The sequence below is a fragment of the Prionailurus bengalensis genome, chromosome B4 (genome assembly GCF_016509475.1).
Source record: "Prionailurus bengalensis isolate Pbe53 chromosome B4, Fcat_Pben_1.1_paternal_pri, whole genome shotgun sequence".
Classification (NCBI taxonomy): Eukaryota; Metazoa; Chordata; class Mammalia; order Carnivora; family Felidae; genus Prionailurus; species Prionailurus bengalensis.
In genome coordinates, this window is record NC_057358.1 from 141700957 (window position 1) to 141725545 (window position 24589).

The 24589-nt window shown below is 64.9% G+C and overlaps 2 protein-coding genes across 16 annotated transcripts in view; both read right to left on the minus strand.

The window, feature by feature from the left end:
- Positions 1-1256: 1256 nt before the first annotated feature.
- On the minus strand, positions 1257-7842 carry MAPK11 (mitogen-activated protein kinase 11). Of its 2 annotated transcripts, XM_043563055.1 has the most exons (12): positions 7682-7841; positions 5210-5339; positions 5061-5119; positions 4859-4970; positions 4753-4782; positions 4630-4677; positions 4425-4539; positions 3965-4036; positions 3691-3770; positions 3150-3228; positions 2888-3061; positions 1257-2562 (listed from the first exon to the last, which is right to left on the minus strand). In XM_043563055.1, the coding sequence occupies exons 1-12, from the start codon at positions 7795-7797 to the stop codon at positions 2483-2485; spliced, it is 1095 nt and encodes a 364-aa protein (XP_043418990.1). In that variant the 5' UTR covers positions 7798-7841; the 3' UTR covers positions 1257-2482. The 2 variants fall into 2 exon arrangements, with proteins under 2 accessions (XP_043418990.1, XP_043418991.1); XM_043563056.1 differs by lacking the exon at positions 4753-4782 and having other exon boundaries at positions 7682-7842.
- Positions 7843-12550: 4708 nt separating this feature from the next.
- PLXNB2 (plexin B2) overlaps positions 12551-24589 on the minus strand; it is a 29178-nt gene continuing 17139 nt past the window's right edge. For 6 of the 14 annotated variants that reach the window (XM_043563067.1, XM_043563071.1, XM_043563068.1 and 3 more), the window contains 33 exons: positions 24374-24502; positions 23632-23732; positions 23399-23525; positions 23056-23209; positions 22364-22478; positions 22178-22286; positions 21995-22096; positions 21408-21500; positions 21060-21141; positions 20822-20982; positions 20557-20705; positions 20304-20412; positions 19969-20105; positions 19607-19777; positions 19005-19134; positions 18667-18894; positions 18385-18561; positions 18130-18269; positions 17928-18028; positions 17514-17743; positions 17208-17389; positions 16815-16881; positions 16536-16682; positions 15951-16107; positions 15703-15803; positions 15529-15613; positions 15227-15381; positions 14942-15102; positions 14714-14861; positions 14138-14202; positions 13922-13997; positions 13486-13560; positions 12551-13401 (listed from right to left, as the gene is read on the minus strand). In XM_043563067.1, coding sequence (XP_043419002.1) covers positions 13297-13401; positions 13486-13560; positions 13922-13997; positions 14138-14202; positions 14714-14861; positions 14942-15102; positions 15227-15381; positions 15529-15613; positions 15703-15803; positions 15951-16107; positions 16536-16682; positions 16815-16881; positions 17208-17389; positions 17514-17743; positions 17928-18028; positions 18130-18269; positions 18385-18561; positions 18667-18894; positions 19005-19134; positions 19607-19777; positions 19969-20105; positions 20304-20412; positions 20557-20705; positions 20822-20982; positions 21060-21141; positions 21408-21500; positions 21995-22096; positions 22178-22286; positions 22364-22478; positions 23056-23209; positions 23399-23525; positions 23632-23732; positions 24374-24502 — 4269 coding nt within the window. In that variant the 3' untranslated portion in view covers positions 12551-13296. Of the gene's footprint in view, positions 13402-13485; positions 13561-13921; positions 13998-14137; positions 14203-14713; positions 14862-14941; positions 15103-15226; positions 15614-15702; positions 15804-15950; positions 16108-16535; positions 16683-16814; positions 16882-17207; positions 17390-17513; positions 17744-17927; positions 18029-18129; positions 18270-18384; positions 18562-18666; positions 18895-19004; positions 19135-19606; positions 19778-19968; positions 20106-20303; positions 20413-20556; positions 20706-20821; positions 20983-21059; positions 21142-21407; positions 21501-21994; positions 22287-22363; positions 22479-23055; positions 23210-23398; positions 23526-23631; positions 23733-24373; positions 24503-24589 lie in introns of all 14 variants that reach the window. The other 8 variants (XM_043563061.1, XM_043563063.1, XM_043563064.1 and 5 more) reach the window with 3 other exon arrangements.

Below are 24589 nucleotides of genomic sequence, written 5' to 3' on the forward strand. Positions count from 1 at the left end.
CCCAGCTTACTCCCTCCGGTTTGTCTCAAGGTTGGTCTGAGCCTCTCCACCCTCTCCAGAAAGTTGTGCTTGACCCCGGGGGTGAAGGAGGGCCCCACTTGGGCTCTCTGCGCCCTCTTTAACCCTCGATGGGGGCAGCGTCCTTCCACGTCTGGCCACATCCTGGACCAGATGCTCCTGGAGGACAGAGCCCCCTCCACGACCTCCTCCACCCAGCGACCTAGGCCTGAGAACCAGTGGAGTAACAGGATCCCCGAGGCCCCCTGCCCCTCCCTCTGTGCCCTGCCGGCCGCTGCCGCCATGAATCAGCAGCTCAGAGGCGGCCAGAGCAGCTTTGCACCTGGGCTGCGGGCTGGTGATCTGCAGCACCCAGGACTGGAGACTAGTCAGTGGGAGCAGCCCGGGGTCACTGGAGCCACAGCCACCTGTGCCCTTCATGCCCTGGGCTGCCTGTGGCACTCCACCTGCCTCCTCCAGGAGGCCCCTAGCTGGCCTTCTTACTCCCTGTGGTGGGGTACAGGGGTCTGGTCGTCTGGTCGGCTTCCCTAGGTGGCACGTGTCCCAGTTCTCCCATCCCCTACCCCCCACCCAGCCTCGCTTGGTTTCCAGGGGTTCCCCAGAACCTGAGGCCCAGTAGCCATACTGACCAGGCCCCTGGAGGCCCCACTCCCACATGGTCTCCACCCCCAAGGCCCAGGGCAAGGGTACGACTGTCCTTGTTGAGGCCAGTGCCCTTCCTCCACTGAACTGCAGTGCAAGTGTGTCCTGAGAGCAGGTGGTCTCTTTCCCCTTAAAGAAGCTATTCCCCCCCCACACACCCGCTTCACCCAGTTCCAAGCAAGGACAGGCCTTTGCTCCCAGAGACCCCCGATTGTCCCCCAGCAGCCTCCCTGACCACTGAAAGGCAGCACAAGTCTGTATCTGGGCCAGAAGCTGAGCCTGCCCAATGAATTCCTCAGCAAGGCAGCTGGGGTCCATCTGTGGGTGGCCATCCTGCCTTGTCCCTCCTCAGAACCCATTAGCCTGGGTGGAGAACCCAGTCCACCCCACCCCGGTCCCCCTGAGCTCTTGGGGAGCAGGGAGGGTGCTATGCCGGCGATGGCTGCTTGTCCGCCTGGAGACCCAAGGGATGGAGGCAGTGCGGGGGGTCTGGTGGGGCCAGCCAGCTGGGGATGTGGTGCACAGATCCAGCGACCCACTCCAGGCAGTGCGGACAGCCAGGCAGCGGGGCCTGGAGACTTGGGACACAAGCCGAGTGAGAGAGAACCCCTTTATTGTGAAACCCTGGTGCAGGCACTTGACGTTGAGGCCTCTGGAAGGTGGGAGGTCACCAGCTCCTGCATAGGGTGCCACCACCCCACAGAGAAGCCCCTCGACGGAGGACCCACACCCCCAACATGTTCAGCAGGTTCGTGTCCAGAGCTTACTAGATCAGCTCCATCCTGGAAGAAGGGAGGATGAGGGTCACCCACAGACCAGAACCCCCGGCTCTCAGTGGCAGGGCCAGGTGGACAGAGGTAGAGCGTGCAGAGCTCTGGGCCAAGGTCCGGAGCCTGAGTCCAAGTCTGCACTGGTGTGTGCCCCCTCCCCCCGCCCCCTCCAGGCTGGAGCCCCCTGTGCCAACCAGCTCTTCACACCTTAGAAGCACCTGCAGCAGCCCCCACAGCCAAGGAGAAAGCGCTGGCTTTTGTCCACTGGATGCCGCCGCCCGCCTGAGCCCCTCGAACGGTACACACAGGATCTCAGCAGCAGCACCACCACCCCTGCACCCCTACAGCAGGCACTGAGGGAAGGGGAAGTGACAGTGCGGCCACCTCCGTTCAAGCTTCTTGCTGGTCATGGAAGCTGGCCCTCCCCTCAGGCAGCCACGGATTCACACGTGCCTGCACGCGCCTTGACACGTAGGTACCAGGAGCACACGTTAGTGCACACGTGCCACACACAGCACAGGTGAACACACGGCTCCAGAATGACTTTCTGATTTGATACCTGGTGGCTGTCCCTACCCTGCCAGCCTCCAGGAAAGACCCCGCCCAGCTTTCAGACTTGGGGCTCCGCATTTTCCAGAGTAGCGCCGTACTTGGGGGCTGAGAAGCTCTGACAACTAAGACCCCCACTTCAGTCTCCAGGGGGCCCTCCAGAGACAGTCCTCTGGGACTCAGGAGATCTGGAGACAGACACACTCCCCAGAGGGACCCCTTATGGCATCCAGGTGAGGTCCTGAGGGAGACCCAGATTGCTGGGAGGAGGCAGGGGGAGCAAGGATGCTCTGCCTAGACTCCTGCCCCAGTGGCTTGCACACAGGCACACTTCTGTGCGTTCACATGCATACGAGGACTGCCCACAAGGAGCAGTGTGCAGGTGAGGGGTCCCAGGCTAGGGTCGGGCCTGCTGGCCACAGAGGTGCTGGGAGGCACTCCTCGTGGGAATCCGGCAGGCTGAGGGAATCCTGCAGTTCGAGTGGCCGGCCGGCACATTCCCCTCACTGCTCAATATCCAGGCTGCCAGGTGACTGCGGTGGCTCCGGGGGCTTGAAGCTGAGGACCTCCTGGTAGGTGAGCTCTGGGGAGCCAAGGAAAGGGTGAGCTCCTGCGGTCGCTGGTGGCTGGCCCGTCTCCCCTGCTACCCCAGCCCATCACCCCGAGGGCAGCCTCAGCTGCCCGCCCCCCCCCCCTCCTCCCGGAGTCTGCCCTGTGCTGCCCTCCCCCCAGGTCCCTGCTGGACACCCCTCACCCCATCTCCACCTGCCCCACCCTGGGGCGGGGGGCAGCGCTCTGGGAGGAACTAGAACACTTCCAGAAGGAAGCAGGCAACTCCTAGCCTCCGGGGGAATGAAGCCCTCAGGCCCTGGGCTCCACCTCTCCCACCCAGCCCTCCTCAAGCTCACCCTTCCACTCCTCCACGGTCCGCTCCTTGGCCTCAACGCTTTCATCATAGGGCTCAGCCTCGGGCTCATCGTCGGGGTCGTGGTACTGGCTGAAGTAGGCGTGGGCCAGGGCCTCGGCCGCACTGACCCTCTGGTCACTGTCCAGCACCAGCATCCTTCCCAGGAGATCCACAGCTACAGAGTGGCCAGTGGAAGGGGGATGGTCAGTTAGGCATCTAGGGCCAGATGTGGAGCCCAGCCCAGACCCAGGGCGCCTCCTCACCCAGGGGGTTGGCTCCACGGAAGATGCTCCTGAGGTCCTTCTGGGGCATGGGGGGCAGGGACTGGATGTATGTCCTGGCCTGGGGGCACAGAGGAAGGGCCTGAGGGGGCTGCTCACACCCTCCCTCCCCTGGCCCCAAGCCAGGCAGGCGCTTGCTGAGAGAAGCCCCCAGACTCATTCCCTCCAACAGGCCTGGACAAGAACATGCACAGACCAGAAGCATCTCCCACTTGGGGTTTAGCGGCTCGAGCACCCCACTTGGCTCTCGATGCCTGGAGCCCCGGGGCCTGGTGTCGCCCCACTGCTCTGGGCAAGGGCACTGTTGGTTAGTGCTGGGGTTGTGCCCTCGTTGTCCCTCATGCCCCAAGGACCGCCTTCCCTGTTCACCTGTTTCTCCCTTAAGGGGTCAGGCACTGCCTCAGGCTCCATTCCGCTGTGACCCATGCTCCCCACAGGCTCCCTGGTCTACTCCCACAGAGCCTCTCCCTCCAGAGTACCTGAGGGCATGGTTAGCAGAGGGAGCCGGGAGCTGGTGACTCACGTGTTCCGATGATATTTTTGCTAGAACCTCAGGGCTGGGCGTGCCCACCACCTCCATGATTCGCTTCAGCTGGTCGATGTCTGCCTGGCTGAGGAAATGCCCACTGGCCAGGAGTAGACCCTTCCCAGCCCCCAGATCCCAGACCTTGGGACACTGCCCCAAACCTGCTCTCCTACAGCGGGGGGCAGAGGAGGCAAGACCAGCCAGAAAGGGCCAGTGCCACATCCCCTGAGACCCACCCAGCAGAAAGGGACCCGGCCTGGGGCAAGGATACAGTCATTTCCTGGGAAGAGGGCCTTTCCCTGGAGCAGCTCAGCCATAATGCAGCCCACAGACCAGATGTCCACTGTTGGCGAAGGAGTCTCCATTAGTCTGCCCTCCCCAAGCCCCCCTCAGAGAATCAGGGGGCTGCCCGGACAGTGCCAGCCCAGTGGCCTCTCGGTCACACCCGGGCCCAAAGACAGCAGCCCGCTTACTCCTCTAGACCCAACCCTGGGAGGGGGAGGAGTTAGCCCAAGACCTGCTGTGCTCAGTACCTCTAAGGTCTGTTTTGGAACGATGGTCCCAAACCTTGCCTGTCCCCAAGGCTGGACACAAGCACTCCCCCCCCCCCCCCCCGCCGACGCAAGGTCCTTGGCCTTTGGCCCCATAAGCCCCCACCCTCCCCAGGCCCTGGCCTGCCTGCCCACCCTGGTCCAACACAACCCGTGTGCCCCCATATGGGCTGACATCACCTGTCTGGTTGTAGTGCATCCAGTTGAGCATGATCTCAGGCGCGCGGTACCAGCGGGTGGCCACATAGCCGGTCATCTCCTCATCAGCCTGGCGGGCTAGCCCAAAGTCCAGGATCTAGAGTGACCACCAGGCCTGTCAGTGCCTCCAGGCAGGCCCCGTCTGCCGGCCAGCAGGGTGACCGCCCCGCCCGCACGGCCAGCTCACCCTAAGCTCACAGTCCTCGTTCACAGCCACGTTGCTGGGCTTCAGGTCCTGTGGGGCAGGCAGGGCGTGAGCGCAGGAGCAGGGCAGCACCAGCCCCGACCCTCACCCGGTGGCCACACCTACCCGGTGGATGATCCCCGCGGAGTGGATGTACTGCAAGGGGGAGACGGGGCGAGCGTCAGGTTGTGGCCACCACGTCCCACCCTGCGCCCACCCGCGTGGCGCCCACCTTGAGCCCGCGCAGCAGCTGGTAAACCAGGAACTGGACGTGTTCGTCGCTCAGCGCCTGGCACTTGACGATGTTGTTCAGGTCGGCGCCCATCAGGGTGGTCACCAGGTACCTGGGAGGGGTCAGGGGTCAGGACAGCCCCCCCCCCCCGCCCCCGCCCCGTACGAGCTCCCGCCCAGCTGCCACGGTGGCTGCCACTCACACTTCGCTGAAGTCCTCAATGGAGGTGGCCGGCGTGAACACGTCCAGCAGCCCGATGACCTGGGAGGGGGGCGGGAGTCAGGCCTGCCCCGCCCCGCCCCGCCCCGCCCCGCCCCGCCCCGCGGACCCGCCCCAGGGCTCTCTGCTCACGTTCTCGTGCTTCAGGTGTTTGAGCAGCCGCAGCTCGCGGTAGGTCCTCCGCGCGTGGATCAGCGACTGGAAGGGTCGCGACAGCTTCTTCACTGCCACCTTCTGGCGCAGCCGCGTGTCGTAGGCCGAGCTGCAAGGCGGGCAAGTGAGGCAGCGCGGGCGCAGAGGGGGGACCCAGCTGTGCGCCCCCAGGCCCCCCTCCTTTTGGGCCTAATCTCGCCCTCTGAGCGCACTTTTGCTCGGAGGACCCCTAGGGTGCACTGCCTTCGGTGCAGCCAGCCCCTGACCGGCCTGGAAAGCCTCTCCTCTGAGCCTTCTCTGGGCCGGATCGCACCCTCCAGTCCGCCCCTTCCCACCAGTATTCAGGCCCACAAGGTCCTGGCCTGCCCCCACCTGGGAGTCCTAGAGCAGGACCCGGATCTTCTCCCCCAACTCAGCATGAGGCTGGGGAGGGTCTCCAATGACCAGGCCGGGAAAACAACCACTGCAAACTGTTCTCCTGTTCCCCTGTGGGCCCATGCATGGGGGCGGGGGGCTCCCCAGGTGGTTCCAGAGCCACCTCCAAAGCCCCTGGACCCCCAACGCCTCTGAATATTCAAAATATGGACAAAAAGCTGGCCAAGGGTGTTTACTGGATTATTATTTTTTAAGAATGAAAAACTGGACAACACGAAATGTTCAACAGAGGGTGGTATCTGGACCCCCACTCCACTCCCCAGCTCCTCACCAGCCTCACCCACCTACTCTTCCTCAGCAGAGACAAAATGGTCACTGGCATCATCTCCAAATGCAAATAGTCTGTCACCCCCACCCTCTCAGAGTCCCACTGCCCCCAGCACTGGAGCCGTGCTAACAGCCATGCCTTTACCAGGACTGTTTGGTCACCGATGCCCAGAACTTCCCTCTCTCCCAGTTTACCTCCACTCTCTAGGACCCTGCTTCCCCCAGGAATGAGTGTGCACAGGACAGGATGCTCATGGGCCCAGGTGGTGGTGGAGGAGAGCCCCAGCCGGGTGCCTGGGGCACCCAGGCCCCTTCCCCCAGCCTGTCGCCTGCTGGGGAAGGTCCAAGTCACTTCTGGGGAGGCAAGCAGGGGAGTGGCTCCTCATGTGGGGCGGCGGCCCTTTCCCCCCAGTGCTGTCTGCACAATCTGGTGACACAGAATTGGCACTAGGTCACCAGCTTCACCGTGGGAGCCCAGGAGAGGGCCGTCACCTGCACCGGGGCAACAGAGCAATGGGGAGAGACCCAGGCCTCGCTCAGGGAGCTGGCCCCCCCTAGGGACCCCCGAAGGTGGCTCCAGTTGAGAGGTGAATCCAGCAAAGACTCTATGCGGGACCACTAACGCATCATCCCTGACCCTCTTCCTGCCCTTGAGGTCTTAGAGATGAAGTCAGAGGCCAGAGGCTGGACCAGCTGAAATGGCCAGCCTGCGGATTCTGACAAGCTGGCGGATGACTGCAGATGGGAGGTGGGGGTGGGGGGTGCCGAGCCCTTACACCAGCCCTTACAGCACTGGGACTCTGGAGGGGTTCAGGAAGTGCCACTGGTAACCTTCTGTCAGAGCCAGGAGTAAAGCCCCATCCCGAGGGGCTCTGGCCTCCCCACCTAAGACCCCCTCAGTGGACGGCAGCCACCAGCTCAGGCCTTGGTAAGGACCCCACTGGGTTTGGGGGGAGCACCTCTCAACATCCACATCCACACTCAGCCTGAAGGTATTGTAACTGCACCCCCACCACCTGGAACCACCTCACCTTAAGCCCCACCCCCAGTCCCTCCACAGCCCCACACAGGTCTCAGCCAAACCCCCAACCCTGTCTCCCACTTCCAGACTCTGTCCTCTGTCAGGGCCCCAGGGCTCAACTGTGGGGCTGTGCTCTGAGCTCTCTTGGTGGGGGCAAAAATGGAGCAGGGGTAGACCCCCACAAGCACTCTGATCAGGCCTGAGCCCCATCCAGAGTCTGAGACCCTTTGGAAAACAGGGGAGGGGGCAGGACCCAGGGGAGTTTTGAAGCCAATGTAAGGGAAGGGGTCCTGCCCTCCCTCAAGTTGGGCTTTCTCTTTTGCAAACAAGACCACCCATCCTAGGAACGGGGCAGACCCCAGAGCTGCCCAACCCTTGACGGGGGAGGGGGTGGTACCCTGGACGCCTGTTCGCACATTTAGGGGCCCGGGAGACCCGCCCTTTGGCCGGCTGTGACGCCGCAGGATTTGGGCCCGGTGGGGGTGCTCCGGCTGGGACGGGGGGGGGAGAACGACCCCTCTCCCTCACCCGGAGCGGCGTCCGGCAGGAAAGTTTCCTTCTTCCTGCCCCCGACCCCCCATTCATTCCCGCGATCGGTGAACGGCCCGGGGGCGGAGGCAGGGCGAGGCCCCTCCCCACGCCAGGAACCTCGCCAAGGGAGGGGAGGGGGCGCGCACTCCGTCCCGCCCGCACCTCCCCGCCCTCCCCGCCCTCCCCGCCGCCCCTACCAGACCGAGCCGTAGGCGCCCGAGCCCACCGGGCGCAGCCCCTGCAGCCGCTGAGGCACCTCCCACACCGTCTTGTTGAGTTCCTGCCGGTAGAAGCCTGCGCGCGGGCCCGACATGTCCGAAGCGGCCGCCGCTCGGCCCGCGCCCCGCCCCGCGCCCCCGCCCCCGCCCCCGCCCCGCGCCGGAGCCCGAGCCCGAGCGGAGCGGACGGAGGGCGGCGGGAGGAGGCGGCGGCGGGCGCGGCGCGGGGCGGGGCCGGGGTGGGGGTGCGCGGGGACGGCCGCGCGGCTTCCTGCCCCTGCCGGGCGGCGGCCGGCCGGAAGCCAGCCCTGCCCTCCCCTCCCGGGGTCGCGGCCGGGGCGCCTCTGCCTCCTGGGGTCCGCACTGGCCCCAGCGTCCGCCCGCGTTCGGCCCTCGGCCGCGCCCCGCCCCTGCCAGGCCGCCTCCGCTCCCCGCACCCTCCCCTGCCCGCACCGGTGCCGGCACCTCGGGTTCGCTCATCCCTCCTCTCCCCGCTCCTGCTCCGGGCCCTGCACGACACCCCCACCCCCCAGCCTGCTCCCTCAAGATCAAGCCGTGGGAGCGGTTTTTCCATCGATGTAGAAAATGCCACCTAATCACAACTGGACACTTGACTGGGTCCCCCTCTGGGGTGTGCAGATGGCGCCGCCCTGCATCCCGGGCCAGCCTGGCTTCCCTCTTCCCTTGGAGGCCGTTCTCGGCTTGGCCGTGTGGTTCCTCCGCTGGGAACCTTCGGTGGTCCGAAGCCGGCGGCTGGGCGCCGTCCGGCCGCCCCTGGGGAGAAGTGTGGCTGCTGGGCGGGCCTGGGGAACCAGCCCTGTCAGGACCAGGGACAGCGGCAGCGCCAGGGGACCTCGGAGGCGCTGCACCCATCAAATGCTATCCCCAAGTGTGTCCTTTCTGGTTCCTGGTACCTTGCCTCCTTCTAAACGCACCCTCGGCTGTCACCTCTTCCAGGAAGCCCACCCTGACTTTCCTATGTACAGAGGAGCTCCTCTGGCGCGTAACCGCTGTTACGCCTCCGCGCGTTCCCTGGTTTCCTCTCCTGGCCTGGAAGGATTATTTCAAGCAGGCTGCTGTAACTGACGGGGGGGGGGGGGGGGGGGGGGGGGGGGGGGGGGGGGGGGGGGGGGGGAGTGGGGGAGAGATGTTCCTCATTCCAGCAAGACGGCCTCCTGCGACTGTCTGTTGCTCTGCACCCGCGTACTTTCCATTTTGAAGTGATACGTGTTCGCAGACAGCATTGTCCCCAGGACAGACGCCTCCTGGCCCTCTATGTTGGGAGGGCAGTGAGTACTGTCTGGGCTGCAGCCTCATGGAAAAGTGGGAAATCAGGCTCTGCGTGGCCCGAACCCCCACCTCTCAAAGACAAACTAAAACCTGAGTTTTTACGTGAAATTGCCTGATCTTTAAATATTGGCAACCAAATTAAAACAAGACATCTCAAGGCAGTGCCAGGCAAACGGACATAACTGCCCAGCGAATCGAAACCCTGGCGGGGGGTGGTGGCTGGGTGGGGGGCGCTGGGTGGCTCAGGGGGTTAAGCCTGGGACTTTGGCTCCGGTCATGATCTCAGGGTTTGTGAGTTCGAGCCCCCCCCCCCCCCCCCCCCCCCCCGCAGTCCGGCTTGCTGCTGCCTGCGCAGAGCCCGCTTGGGATCTTCTGTCCTCTCTCTCTCTCTGCCCCTCGCCCCCCAAAAATAAACATTAAAACCAAAGAAGACAAAACAACTCTGGCGGGAGCCAAGAAACCACAAAGAGGGGCGCCTGGGTGGCTCAGTCGGTTAAGCATCCGACTTCAGCTCAGGTCACGATCTCGCGGTCCGTGAGTTCGAGCCCCGCGTCAGGCTCTGGGCTGACAGCTCAGAGCCTGGAGCCGGCTTCGGATTCTGTGTCTCCCTCTCTCTCTGCCCCCCCCCCCCCCGTTCATGCTCTGTCTCAAAAATAAATAAACGTTAAAAAAAAAATTAAAAAAAAATAAAGAAACCACAGAGAAAGCGATCCGAGTCTCGCTCCGGCCAGCCTTGCGTGACTTAGGCCAAGTCCCGAGCCATCCCTGGCCTCAGTTTCCCCTCTGGGAGCCAGTGCTGGTCGGGCGGTGGTGGGGGGAGGACACCGGTGTCGCCCCGCTCCGCCCCTCCTCCAGAGTCCCCGCCTTCCCGGGGGGCGGAGGCGCGCGGAGCCCCGGGCTGCGGGGAGAGGAGGCGGCCTTTGTTCGCGCTAGGCGGGCGCTCCCCGCCTCCACCCCCCCCCCCCAGACCCGCAACCAAAGCAGGTTCCCCGGGCGACAGGCTCCGCCCTTCTTCCGCGGCCCGGGGGTGGAGTCGTGCCGCCCCTAGGGGAGCCTGCGCCCGGCCTCCCCCTACCTGCCCCAAATCCGGGCTGAGTGGTCGGAACTGACCAGAGCGGAGTGGACTACCCGGCCGGCTCAGTGAGTCAGGCAGAATGGAGACCCTCCCTCAGAATTCACCCCCGTTGGCCCACCTGGCCCCAGGCTGGCGGGTCCTGGCCAAGCTGCCTCCTGGGGAGGGTCCGGGAGAGAAACCAGGGAGTTTCCGGTGGTGGTTAGGGTGGGGAGAGGGCACAAAGCCGGACAGGTCAGGAAGTCCCCTGGAGAGAGACACCAGTGGAGCTGAGCCAAGCTTTCAGACCGTCCTGCCTCCCCGGGACTGAGCTCGGCTTGAGGGACAAGAAAGGGGGAAGGTGGTCAGGGAGGAGAGTTGAGGCAGGCTGGGTGGGGCCACAGCAGGGATTTCATTTTTGCTCTCAGGGTGATGGGAAGCTGCGCTGGACATTTTCACAGCGTAATCCTGGCCACCGGGTCCGGAGGGTGAGAGAGGCCTGAGCCTAGAGAAGTCGGTGGTCATGGCGTGGAGAGCAGCGGGCAGCGGCAGGGGCAGCAGGTTGAGGATGGGGCGCAGATGGAGAGGCTACACCCAAGGGCCTCCTACCCAGACGGAAGCCCTGAGTCTCAGGACCCCCATCCCTGGTCTCCCTCCACCCTCCACTCCAGTATCAAGATCCCACTCTCTCCATGTCCACTCTCCCCTCCACTGGCCACTTGCTGGCCTCCTGGCTGCACTTCTCCCTGTGGTCAGAATGAACTTCCTAAAAGGCTGATGTGGCTCTATCCTGGAGGCCTGGTGATTTAGGAGAGGGTCCTCGCCGTTAAGCAAGCAGGGTGTGGCCTTAGGCTGTTCCCTGCAACTTGGAAGGAAAGGTCACTGAAGTTGTGTGTGCATTCCCCCCCCCCCCCCCCGCCCCAGCCACTACATCAGGAGGAAAATGGTGAAGTGGAAACAGGAAGGTGGGTCATCCCTCAGTTTGACACCATCCTGACAACTCAAGGCTGGCCTGCCCCCTGCCACCTTGCACCCCAACATCTATGCCTTCAACAGCCGCATGAAAGGACAGCCCCTGGACCTCTTCATACCCCATCTGTTGGACCTCGAGCCCTTCCTGTCTCTAACCTTCACAGAACGGGAAGGGGGTCCTCACACTGCAGACTGTAGTCTGTAGGGGGCAGTAGTGGCTTCTTAGGGGCAGTAGTGGCTTCTTAGGGGCAGTAGTGGCTTGTGGAGGTCCAGTCTGGAAGCCAGGCCTCCTTGACCCAGGCACCCCCAGCCTAGCACTTCCAGACTCTGTTCCACCTGCTTCTGAACAGCTAGATCTCAGGGAAGAGGAAACCTCGTGTGGGTCGTAACAGTGTCATTTAGGGGTCCCTGGGGTAGGGGGTGTCAGCGTTTGCCTAGTACGCTTCCCTGTAGGAGAGACCCACCCTCATTCCAAGTGCACAGGTAGCTCACGATCAAAGGCCTAGCCTATGCCCAGCCACCACGATGCCCCAAGTGGAGGAGACGCAGTCTGGGGCTGCCCATCAACAACGTCCCCGCTGTCTGGGGACACAGCCACATAGGCCGGGAAGCAGTTCAGACAAGATGGAACCCTGAGACACGTGAGCACCTGGGTCCAGCCAGATCTGAGGCGGGACCAGCAGCATGCCCTCATTTGGGAGCCACCGAATCCCCTTTCGGCTGCGCGGTATTCCTGGAGCACCAGGGCTCCCTCAGGGCAGCCCGTCTATGCCATTTACTGCTGTGTTCCCAGGGCCCAGGGGACCCTGTGTTACGCACACGCTTGTGTGCTGATGCTCCGGGACGGTGCATCTCATTGCTGCCGCCCTGCGTGCAACATGGGGGCCGGGAGCAACATGCTTCCTCCACCCCCAGAATCCTGGACCACCCCCTCCGTGAGGCATTGGCAGGGGGCACTACTCAGCCTTACTTTTGTCCTAAGTCATCCTGGGGCTGTTCTCGGGGCCAAGGAGCCGACCCTGGGGGACACAGGGCCCTCTCTCCCAGAGTCACCCAGTGTCTGGTGGGGTCTGCACACAGCAGTGACTTACTACCTGTATGCTGGCTGGACCCCCTCCTTAGAAAAGAGGATCATAGGTCCCTGACCTATCAGGGGCCCAGACAGTAGCCCCGGCCAGGCCCACGAGTGCCCCCCCAGGCCCAAGCAGGCTCAGCCCAAGGAAGGCAGGCAGGGGCATCCTGGCCACCAGATGGCGCCTGATCCACACTCCCCTGCCTGGAACGAATCCTTCCAGGATCTCTTACTGGCCGTGGCGCCCAGCCCCTTTCTGTGCCCCAGGTCGCATCTCTCAGCCCTGGGGCAGCGGGGAGGGCAGGGCCTGGACTCAGCTCAACTCTCCCCTGCCCCCCCCCCCACCAGAAAGCACATGCTGGCCTGAGGGGAGACCCTCGGGCCAGTGTCCACAGGAGGAATGGGAGTGGAGAAGCAGGGACTGCAAATCTGCTGCAGCCACAGGAGGAACCCAGCCACGCAGCAGAGTGAAAAAGACAGGTGTATTTGATTTACAATGAACAAGATTTACAAAAGGGGGTAGGGGTGAGGGTGGTCCCGGTGGAGCTGCTGCCAGACCCCTCCGACCTGGGCAGGGCCTCCAGCACGGCCCAGTCTTCTGGGTCCCCTCTGGCCACCTGGGCCTCGACGTCTGACGTCCAGCTTGACCTTTGAGGTGGGGCCCAGGGCACGGAGTCCACCCGGAGTGCCAGCGCCCCGCAGGGCAGGCCACGTGAGGTCAGGAAGGCTTCGTACCGCTGTTCTCCTCCAGTCCCGGCGGGGCAGACAGACACAGTCTGGGCGCGAGGCCCTGCGGGCCACAGGCAAGCAGACCCCACCCGAAGAGGCCAAACCCAGGAGTCTGAGGTGGCTGCTGGTGTTCAGACAGGGGGAGCTGAGGCCCCACTGCCCCCAGCGACCTGGCGCGGTGCCAGGGGCGTAAGGCACATTTGCGAATCGCGCGGGAGATGTGACACAGACAACACCTGATGCTGGTTCTGCGGGAGCTGGCGCTGGAGGGCGCACGGCACTATTGCTCAGGAGATAGATGCTACAGACGCGGAGGTAGGGGCTCCCCCGCTGCACCCACACGCGGATGCCCGGGGCTCTTCCCCTGCTGGTGAAGGGTAAGGGCCTTACCGCTCGGCCTCGTTTCTCAGGGGCTGCCCGACGCCTGACACGGAGCATCACGCACCTGTGCCCAGAGTCAGTGGTGGCAGAGGCCAGAGGTCAGAGATCTGTGACTTTGTTCTCCAGCGCAGCCGCGATCTGCTGGAGGCGGAAAGCCAGCTGCATCTTCTGGGCGGCAGGGTCCTCCTCCAGGGCGTTGATGATCTGCAGGTGGGCCGCGTCAGACCACACGCCAGGGAAGGGGGCTGCCTGGGTGCCGGCCCCCACCCCTGGGAGGACACCCCTCACCTCGTCATAGTACTTCTGCGTGTACTGGTACAGCTGGTGCAGGGCCACGAGGGTGTTCAGCGAGTCTGTGTGTGCCTGGGGGGTTGGGGGGGGGGTGTCGGAGAGGGGCTGTGTGACCCCGCAGGTAGGAGGCTGTCCCCGGTGGAGGAAAGGGCCGACGTGTAGCACCCCAAGCACACACACATGTAGGAGGGTTACAGGTACGTGGGATGGCCACAGACAGACATCTGCTCTCACCCACAGACACACAGCAGTCAGGCCGGGTCAGCACGGCTCGCAAACCCCTTTCCTCGGGGCACACCCGGCCCCACCCTGCTTCTCCCTCCTGCAAGGGCAGTCTCCAGTGCCACTCAGCAGGGGGCTTTGGGGGAGGGGTGGGGTGCTCGGCTGGATACGGTCAGTTGGCGCGCACACAGCCTGCATCACCTTCTCTTACCCGAGAAATCTCCGCCAAGTGTGTGTTCATGTCCTGGTCGCTGACCTGCACCATCTGCCTGATCCCCTTGTAATAACTGCAGGAGAGCGGGCGTCCGGTCAGGGAAGGGGTGGGGCAGCGGGTCCCAGTCACAGGCCGGAACCACCCCCAGGGGCCCCACTGGGTGGGGTCAAGGGTGGGTGCCCAGGGTCTAGCTGGGGGGACGGGAGCACTCACTCCTCCACCATCTTCTTGTAGGTGGAGATCTCCTTGGCGTAGAGGAGCTTGTTGCTGGGAGAGTCCTGTGGGGGGTCGGAGCCAAGAGATGCCTGAGTCGTGACAGAGCCGAGCTCGCCCCGACCCAGGACACCCACGGAACAGAGAACCGGAGGTGTGGTGTGTGGGGGACAGAGGCCCAACAGGGGAGGAGCGTCCAGTGCTTTGGGTACCCACGCGAGGGGAAGGCAGGGAGGGCCCAGGCTCTGCCCCAGCAGCCCCCAGCCCCTCCAGGGCAGCACGGGGGCGCAGACTGGTCCACGTTGACCTCCAGAGCCCACAGGCCGTGACCCAGGCCCTCTACCTCGCACAGCCCCAGTTACCGTGCACTTGCCTTTCTCTTGAGTTCGGGCCCCAAATGTACAAACCAACACCCCAAACTTCCCGGCACATCCCAAACGGACCTCCTCACCCACATCACACCATGGCTTCCCCGGGCCACCCCCCACCCCCCACTACTCGACCCGGACCCTACAGAACTCCAGGGCCACGACCTAAATCTCCCCACCCCCAAAACTGCCCTCAGGGTCCACTCACGCGGCTCAGCTTGTGCTCTGTGCGTGTACAGGCGTCCATGAAGGTCTGAGCGATGACTGACAGGGAAGCGTCCACCACCTCATGAACATGCACGTCAAAGATGAAATGGGGGTTCTTGAGAATGTTCACCCAGAACCGCAGTGGTAAACTGAGGCAGAGCAACAGGGAGTGAGGGGCTGCCGAGACCCTGGAGCAGGGCAGGCAGCAGCAGAGTGGAGGAGCCCCCACCTGTTGGTCTTCCAGATGTGGATGGTGTCGTCATCCTTAATGTCATGTTTCTCGGCCTGCTCGTCCAGAAAGTCGAAGAAATACTTAACAGCGGGCGGCACCGCATGCCCAGGTGCCAGAACGCTCTGGAAGAAGTTGTCCACAAACTGCTGCAGCGTGCCCTGCGGGGTTGGGGCAGTGTGGGGGGGCGGGACTCAGCAGGGAGTGGGCGCTGACCGCCCCCCACGTTGCTCCGCCCACAGGCCCCGCCCCCACACACGCGCCACCGCCCCCCGCAGCGCCCACCTTGACAGAGAGCAGGCGGGTCAAGTATATCTCGGTGATGGCCTTGGTGCGTTCCTTCTCCTTCACGCTGCCCCGCTTGGACTTGCCCTCGTCCACCTCCTCCGCTGGCCGCACCAGGTGCCACACACGGTTCTCCTCCTCCAGGAGGGCATGGCCTGTAGGGAGGTGGCACTGAAGGCCAAGACTGGAGCTCAGTAGCCCCCCGCCCCTCCAGGGCAGAACGGGGTGGGGGGTGGGGGGGCAGACTGGTCCACATTGACCTCCAGAGCCCACAAGAGCACAGGCAAAAAGAAGGGACTCACGCTCTCCGGGGAGATCCGGCTGGCTGTCCTCAGGCTGTTGGGAGACTCCCACCGTGGACAGGATGAGAGTGGCTCCATCCCGGACCTGGGGCATGCAGTCATGAGAGCGGGCCCCCCGGCTCCCCACCGAGGCTGGGGATGCGGCCCTCCCCCTGCCCAGCCGCCAGCACTCACGTTGTAGTGCATCAGGGTGTTGACACGCTTCCACCGGCCCTCCCGCTGAGAGGTCAGGTCCAGGTCTGACAGGATCTGGGCTGTGGACCCAGGACGCCACTCTGGGAGGACACAGCCCAGCTCCTGGAACCCAGCCACACCCCACCCGGCTCCCTCTTGCTGTCCCTCCACCCACCTGCCCACCCAGGGTCCCCAGGGCAGGACCCCGCCCCAGGGCACAGAGCTGGGTGCACGAGGGCCTTGCTCACCGAGGACCACGCTGTCAGCCTTAGGCCAGCGAGAGCAAGGCTGCGTACGGTACACCTGATCGATGATCTTCTCCTTGACCTGGGAGATGGTGTCACAGTTGAGGACCTTTACCGGGACAGCATCGGCGCCTTCGTCCTGAACGATCACGCTCACCGTCTGCCGGGGGACGTGGGGTGAAGAGCCAGTGTGGGGGGCCTCACTCTTGCCCACCGGTGTGGGAGCAGCCTCGGGCACCCCCGTGGTCACACCCTCTGGTGCCCCTAGAGCGGCCTGACCTGGCCTTTCCTCACAAGCCCTGGCTCAGCAGGACAGAGAGCGTCACTAGCCACGCGCCACCTCTCGTGTGCACATAGGCTCACCACCAGGCACGCCTGGACGCCCCACACAGGGCTGCAGGGGACCCAGGTGCCCGGGAGGCAGCTGACTCGGGACACTCGGAGCCTCACTGCAGAGACACCTTTGGGGCCCAACACCCACGGAGGGTGCACAACCCCCCCCGAGCTCAGGTGGGCCCGTGCGAGTCTGTGAATGGCATCCAGCGTCTGCTCCTGAGGCGGCCCAGGCCCCCCAGCCGCGGTGCTCACCAGGGGCGCATACTCCACATCATCCCCCAGCAGCCCCGTATCGTTGAGGGTGTATTTGGCCTTCTTCTGCACAGCGTCCACTGGCCCCTTCTCCACCTGATGCTTGATGGCCTTGAAAAGCTTATACAGGGGCTCGCCGGCACTGTCCTGGAGAGCAAAGGGCGGCTCAGCCACGGGTGAGACTGGAGATGCCCCCCGGGCAGGTGGATGTTTGGGGGGAGGTCGGGGAGAGCACCCCCTCACTCCTGCCCCGACCCTGGCCAGGCCGCTTAAACCCACCTTGAGGTACTGGTATAGGCAGATAGACATCCAATTGGACAGCATCCTTTCCACCACCGTCTCGGACCTGAAGGTACAAAGAGATGTTTCCTGAGGGTTCCCTTACTGCCCCAGGGCCCAGCCGGCTCCTCCAGGCACCCACACACCCCTATCCAGGCCCTGGGTCCCTGACAGAAAGCCAGGGGCGCCACCCCTGCCGTCCCTCCGCTCTCCCTACCTGCACTGGCTACATCTGCTGACAAACTGGAGACTGGACTCAGCCGGTGCCACCCCACAACCCTCCACCTCCACCTCCCACCCGGCGCCCCACCCCCCCCCACACCTGCGCAGCATCGGCTTGGGGTTCTTGGCCGCCAGGTACTGGCCCACCTCCCGCCTCTCCCCCCCACACACCTGCGCAGCATCAGCTTGGGGTTCTTGGCCACCACGTACTGCTCCATGAGCTCTAGGAACAGTGTGCGCATGATGTCCGTGTAGTACTCCAGCTTCCCGTGCAGCGCCACCGTCAGCAGGGACGCGAAATAGACCTTGGCGCGGGCTGAGAACTCCCGCTGGCTCTCCAGGGTGTGGATGAACTGCGAGGGCCACCAGCCAGGGACCGCCTGAGCACTTTGGCCCCGGCACCCGCCAGCAGCCGAGGCTCCGGCTGTCCCCCTCTCCTCCCCCCCGACCCTGCCCTGCAGCCCTGGCCCCACTCACAGTGACCAGGAAGGACTTGCTGTTTAGCAGGTTGGAGAACTGGTAGAGGGCCTGCTCCACCACCGGGCGCCGTGACTCCGGGATGTCCAGCCTGCCCGTGATCATCACGTCCTTGTCGCCGTCCTTGGAGGGCAGGAAGAAGACGCGGTCGGTGTAGGTCTTGTAGTCCAGCACGGGGATGCCCGCCTCATGCACGTCGTTGGTCTGGTCCTCCATCTCGATCATCAGGTCTGGGGGCGGGGGGCACGGTGAGGCGTCCCGGCCACGAGCCGCGGGCCACCCTGCCCACCTCTGCCTCTCCGGATGCAGCCTCTTCCAAGGCCATCCTCCCTGGCCTTCCAGGCCCCAAGAGGTCTCGACAGCGGGCTCCCAGGGCAGCCCGAGGATCCCGCCGCCCCTAGCAGGCAGCCCTACCTGTGAACTCCTTCTTACAACGGTCCCGCACGCTCTCCTCCAGGCCCTCCAGCTGGGACTTGATCTTCTCGTACTCGCGCTCTGCCTGTTGGCTCTTCCTCCTGGGGGCACAGGGAGGTTCCTGGGACCTGGTGGCCCTGAGCCTGTGTGTTGTGTTGGGTGTGTGGCCAGAGGGGCAGAGGCAGGAGTGGGCGGGGCTCACCAGTAGCAGTAGACGGACACGACGATGACGGCCACCATGGGCACGATGACCAGTGGCAGGATGAGGTTGAGTGGCACATCACTCACCCTCGTGTCATACTCCACACGGCCCAACACCCACTCTCGGGAGCCAAACTTCACCTGTATTGTGGACAGGCGTGGCTTCGCAAGGACCCGCGGCTGCCCAGCCTGCCCTCCTGCCCTCCCTCCGTCCCCACCCCTGGCCCAGCCCGGCACCCGGCCAACCCGCACGCACAATGAACTCAGGCAGGTTGTGTGTCGTGTCTCGCTTCTGCCGCCGCTTGGGCGGGGGCTGCACCTCAGGGGGCTCGCAGTACAGGTCCGTCTCGGTCAGCGTCTTCATGATGCAGCGCTCAGCGCCCACGAAGGCCTCGGCCTCGTGAAGCGTCATCGCCTTGTTCAGATTAGTGCCCTGGGGGTTGGCGGGGGGGCAGAGGTCACAGTCACCGGGAGGGCGTCAGGGCTGTGGAGTTGGGGCCGCCTCCCCCACCGACCCCGGGCTGTGGCCAGTCCTCACCCGGGCATGGATGAGCTTGTTGACCTGCTTCTTGACGCCCCCCGTGAAGTTCTCAAAGGTGGGGTCGGCCACGTACTCAAAGGCACCGGCCTCGGTCCTGAGCAAGGCGCGGTGCCCGTCCATCTGGATGAGCGCCGTGAGATTGTAGGCCTCGGGCTCCTCGGGGACGGCCGGCGACAGGAAGACCACTTTGGAGTCGTTGTGGAACATGTACTCCGTGCCCACAACCTGCAGGCCGAGGCCGGGCCGTCAGGCCACGTGGCAGAGGCCCCATCCCTACCCTGCACTTCCCGGGGGCCCACGTCGGAGCCGAGTCCCCAGCCAGTACCGGGACTGACCGTCGTGGGCTGCAGGGGTCCGGCCTCCCGCCTCCGCCGCCAGGACTGCAAGGGCTCAGCGATGACCACCATGGCGAATCTCTGGATCAGGCTGAAGCCTTGCCCCGTGACGTTGATGCTACGGCCACCGCTGGGGACGGGAGGTGGGCGGTGCCTGAGTGGGCACAGCTCGGCGAGCCAGCTCTGGAGGGGGTGCCCTGCAAAGCCGTGCCCCCAGCAGCTCCCCCTCCCCTCTGGGGGTCGGGCAGGGCCCAGAGTCCCCGGACCCAGTGTGCAGTCGGTTACGGGTGCAGGTCTGTGTGAACGAGTGTTTGCTGCGAGGTTGAGCTCAGAGCACCTGACCATGGGCACTGCCGCTGCCTGTCAGGAGCGGGGCGGGGTGGGGGGCCGTGGGGCCTGCCCCTCTGGGTTTCTAGGAGGAAGCTGATCTGGGGGCACCCAGACCAGCCCTAAGACATCCTCCGAAGCCTAAGTGGCGGAGAAAGCCTGGGAAGTAGCTGAAAGGGGTGGGGTGTGGGGTGTGTGTTGGGGGGGGTCCCATGGCTGGCGGTGGAAGCGGGGGGGCACCATGACCCCTCAGGGAGGAGGGAGGGAGGCCACACCTGACGAAGCTTCGCAGCGGTTCAAAGGCCCGTAGCACTGGATTCTCGCGGTAGGTGAAGACAACACCAGGGCTGGGCACACGGGAGCCCCCGTAGTAAATCTCTAGGGGCAGCTCCCCCAGAGCTGCCTGCGGGCCAGTGACGCACTGCAGCTGGGCCCCAAACTGTGTCCTGGGGGTGGAAATTGCTAATCAGTGAACTCGGCTCCAGGACCAACCCCAGCCCCAGGCCAGTGGGGCAACGGGTCAGGCTGGCTCCTCGGCCCTCTCCAGGGCAGACGCCAGGTCACAGCCAGAGAGGCCCAACCCCACCCCCAGGACCAGGGCAGACCACAGATTCACCAGCCTGCAGGTGACACCCACACTTTACAAGGGACGTCATTGAGGGTCACCCGCACGTCTTCCTCAGAGCCTGTGTCTAGGTGGGTGCCATTGATGGTCAGCGTGGTGCCGCCTGCCTGTGGCCCCTGCTTTGGTTCCACACTGAGGGGCTGGGGCTGCTACAAGAGTGACAGGTGCATTCGGGTCAGGGTTGGGGCGGTGGAGACGTGACTGTGCGTCAACTGTTGTCAGAGCTCTGCCCCACCCCGTGTCAACACGCAGCCCCCGACGGTCCAGAGGTCAGCAGCAACAGCCACGTCCCACTCACGTCTGTCCCAGACTGCAAGACCCACGCAGGTCCCGGGGCCAGGCGTTACCTGGTAGGTGAACAGGACGTGGGGCGGCGAATGACCAAGCTTCCCATTGACATCCACGACGACACCCGCCGTGATGGGCGTCTTTGCAGCGTCGATAGTGCACACGATCCTGGGAGAGTAACAGACGAGGTGGGACACTCTCGAGCCCCTCCCCACACGTCCGTGGCCGTGCAAGTCCCGTCCTCCTCCTCATCCACCTGGTCGCCTGGCCCCCCCAGGCCAGGGCAGCACAGGCTTCAGGTCGTCCACTCACCGGGTGGACACAGAGTAGCGCTCTGGCTGAAAGACGCAGTTCTGCTCGGCCACGGTGATCCTCTTGACGTCATCCGCTCTGACCCCCAAATTGGACCCAAGGATAGTGATGCGAATGCCCCCGCCCAGCGGGCCCGTTTCAGGATGGATCTGGAATCGGCAGAGCCCAGCTTGACCCGGCAGCGGGGCCAGGCTGGCGTGCGCGGGGGCCGGGGCCAGGCTGGAGCTCCCCCCTCCCCCCCTCCCCCGCAGGCACAAGGGCTCACCCTGGTGATGACGGGCGGCGGGCACTCGGAGGTGGCGTTGCTGCACAGAGCCTCGTACACGCACCTGCTCTGCCCGCCACACCACACACACTTGTACACGGGGTCGGCGGCCAGGCACAGGCTGCAGTCGCTCCGGCCAAAGGAACAGTTGTAGAGAGTGACTGTGGGGACAGCAGCCGGTGGTCAGGGGGCTGCCCTGCCCCCCTAGCCCCTCTAGCCCCAGCTGCCCGCTCCCTACCCTGGAGTTTGCTATCCACGTTCTTGCCGTAGGACTTGACGTACAGGTGCAAGGGCAGCGTCTCGTTGGCGTCGTGGGACAGCTGGGGGAACACGCAGGGACAGGCTGCACTCCCTGAGCCCACCCAAACCCAAGGGTGACCACGAGGGCCCGTGTGGTCCCCTCACGGCCGAGAGGCAGCGGGAAGCTGGAGCCTCAGAGATACAAAGGGTCACTCTGATTGCACGGCGTCGGCAGGGACAGAGACACTCTAAGGCCACACACGAATGGCTGGCCACCCCCTGTGCACCCCCACCCCCAGGGCCCTTCCTCGGAATCCAGCAGCCGGGCCCGCCTGGGGAGCCGCACCTTTGGTGTCCGAAAGAAGAAGGTTCCTGGTTCCTGTGTGCTCACCGGCTCCTCAAACTTGAGCAGGTCACTACCCACGTACAGAGAGGAACCCTGCAAGGCAGTCTGGTCAGGAACCCCAGACGGGCCCCCCCGCCCTGCCCGCCCCTCCCTGAGCCCAGTGTTCATAGTGCTGGTGCCCTCTCTGTGCCCCACAACCAGCAGTCGGGCACTCCCTGCCCCACTGAGCCCTCGGCTGCTCCCAACCACGGCCCTGCTCCCTTCTCACCAAGTGACACCCCAGCTCCCCAGCCACTCAGCACCTGAAACTCAAACCTCGCTGTCTCCTGCTCCTGCCTATGTTTCCAAGGCCCACAGGAATGTACCCCCATCCTACTGGACCTCTCCGCCTTCTTCTGTCCCCAAATATATGTAGAGCGCCTCCCCCACTGGCTGGGTCCTGAGCCAGGGGAGGCTCGAATGCAGACCGGGCACTTTGACTTTGGTTTTGCAGGAAAAGGGCTCTGGAGAAACCCCGCAGACACTCTACCAGCCCCCATGGCCCCCGAAGGGCCCCCAGGCCAGCACCCCACAAGCCCCCCCTCCACCTTCACTGTGTCCAGGTTCTTGCCCTGGAAGGTCACATCCGTCTCGTGGTTCATGGGGATGACCAGCGGGCTCGGGTTCAGGAACTGGGGGCAGCTGTCCTCCTGCAGAGAACAGGGCTGGTCAGGTGCTGCCTGGCTGTGGCTGGGCCACCCAGCTCCCGCGAGGTGCTCCCAGCGCCTCACCGTGTGGGCGGGGACGATGCCAGCCTCGGGGTTGGGGGAGGCCTCCCGACACTCGCGGTAGCGCAGATCCCACTGGCAGGTCCAGCGGTTGCTTGAGCAGGAGATACACCTGGGGGAGAGGGTGGTGAGGGACGCGGGGCCCCCAGCAGAGGCGGGGCAGGCACGCGGGGCCAGTGAGACACTCACGGCAGGTTCTCGGCCAGGCTCATGGCCTCCCGGCAGTCATAGAAGGGATACAGGTGAGAGGTGAGGAAGATGCTGCCGCGTCTGAAGAGCAGTTGGATGTTTACGGCCACGTGGTCTGTGGATGGCACCCGAGGGCGGCATCAGGCAGGGGCCTCAGAGCTCTGGGCCCGGCCGGCACGGTGGGGGCGCAGCGGCCCAGCCAGAAGCAGAGGCCGGGGGAGGAGATCCCAGCCTGTGAGCTGGGGGGGGGGGGGGGGCTTGCAGGGGCTGCCCCACTGACGTCGTTTGGGCTCAGCCAGGCCTGCCAGCGTTATCGGATCTCGGCTCCGGGGCCAGCTCCCGGGGATGGGTCCAAGTTGCTCCCCAGGGGCCTGTGCTGCTGAACCCTCTCTCTGTCCCGACAGGCACTGAGGGCCATGGTTCCTGGCCGACGTCTGGGTCCCTGACATGTCACTGTGTGGCCCCCGCCTTCACTAGCAAGCCATCCTCCGCTGGCCCACACTCAGAGCCCTGCAGCGGGGAGTGGGGGCTGACAGTGCGTGGTCCCCGCGCACACGGCTCAGGAAGCCCAGAATCAGAACTGCAAGCCTCCCTCTCCATCTTGCACCCCCGGGACTGCAGGCCCCCGTGACCCCACGGCACGCAGAAGGGAGAGTGAAGTGCCCACTCTCGTCACCGGACGGGGGCCTCACCTTGGCCAGGCGGCGTGCCAGGAATGCTACTCGGGGAGTTGCATATGATGGCGTCGCCTTCCACACGGGCCGGGTGTGGTGGTGAGTCACCAAAGAGACACAGCAGTTCGTCGTCCTCACTCAGGGCCGGGAGGGGGCTGACAGACAGCTGCACCTGGGGAAAGGACGTGGGCTCACGCCAGGACCCCACCGCCCGCCCAGCCTTGGGGCACCACGGCCCTGTCCTCAGGCGGGAGTACGGTAATACCAGGCTGGCTCTTCATGTTGTCCCCAAGAGCCCCCAGGCCAGTGGAAGCCCCGCCTCTGCCCACCACTGACCCCCTATCCCGCCCCTTCCACGCACCTCGCCCTGGGCCCGGCGGCTCATGTTCTGTGGCTGAGCCCCAGTGATGGCTACGCAGGACTCGTCACGGCTCCACAGCCAGTGGCCGTGCTCCTCAGCCCGTGGGCACTCGGCCCTCCTGGTGCATCTACAGGGACGGGGGGGGGGGGGGGGGGGCTCAGTCCTGGCACCAGCCAGCCACACCCCATGCCCCCAGCGCAGGGCTGAGACTCCTGGTCTCCCCGGGCACTCACCGGCCCTCGACGACACACCAGCCGCAGTAGGGGTCCTGGGAGCTGTGGCACTGTGCGCAGGTCGTGTAGCTCAGACACTCCTGCACGGGAAGCCGGAACACCTGGGCCAGCAGGGCAGTGAGGGGGACTACTGCAGTCACAGGCGACCGGCCAGCAGCCACAAGCACCTGTCTCTTGGGCCCTGGACCGTCCTGGGACCACAGGCTTGATCCCACCCTTATCTTTGAGCCTAAAAGCCTGATACTAACTCAAGGCTCACCGACAAGCGTCCAGGAACAGCTGCCCTCCAGACTCTGAATGACCCTGTCCAGTGGCTACAGCCGGCCCAGGTGATGCGGAGTCCAGGAAACCAGGGGGATCCAAGCTATGGAGCCTCCCTATGCCAGTTCAGGCCCTTTAACTCCGCGCCCCGAGAGAGGCGCCTGGCCAACCTCGGTGCTCCCGAAGGGCTCTTCCTATACTGTGGGCCCGGCCCATGTCCCCCGCCGCCCAAGCTCACAGGGCTGCACGGGGTCCCTTGCCGCCCTGCCCACCCTTGGAGGAGGCCCACTCAGAGCACCGACTTGTCCCTTCCATCAGAATGGGGCCAGGGCAGGGCCACAGACAGGGAAGGCACCGGAGAGACACGGGATCAGGATGCTGCCAGGAGCCCTTCCCGCCCCCCTCCGCACCTCCCTCCGCACCGCCTGTCCCAAGGGCCCGGACCAGCAAGGCCCCTTCCCTAGGGGCTCCGCAGGCCCACCTTGTCCTGGGTCAGAGCGTAAAGACTGGCCAGGTCCGCAGACAGCACCAGGTCCCGCTGGATCCTCTTATTGATCTCCACGAGGATGGAGCCGTACTCCGCGGAGCTGCCGTCCGGGGCAAGGTACACCTGTGGGCACGAGGGCAGGTGCATGAAGAAGGGGGGCCGTGTGCAGACGGCCCCCGCCAGAAGCTGCCCTGCCCCAGCCCCAGGCCC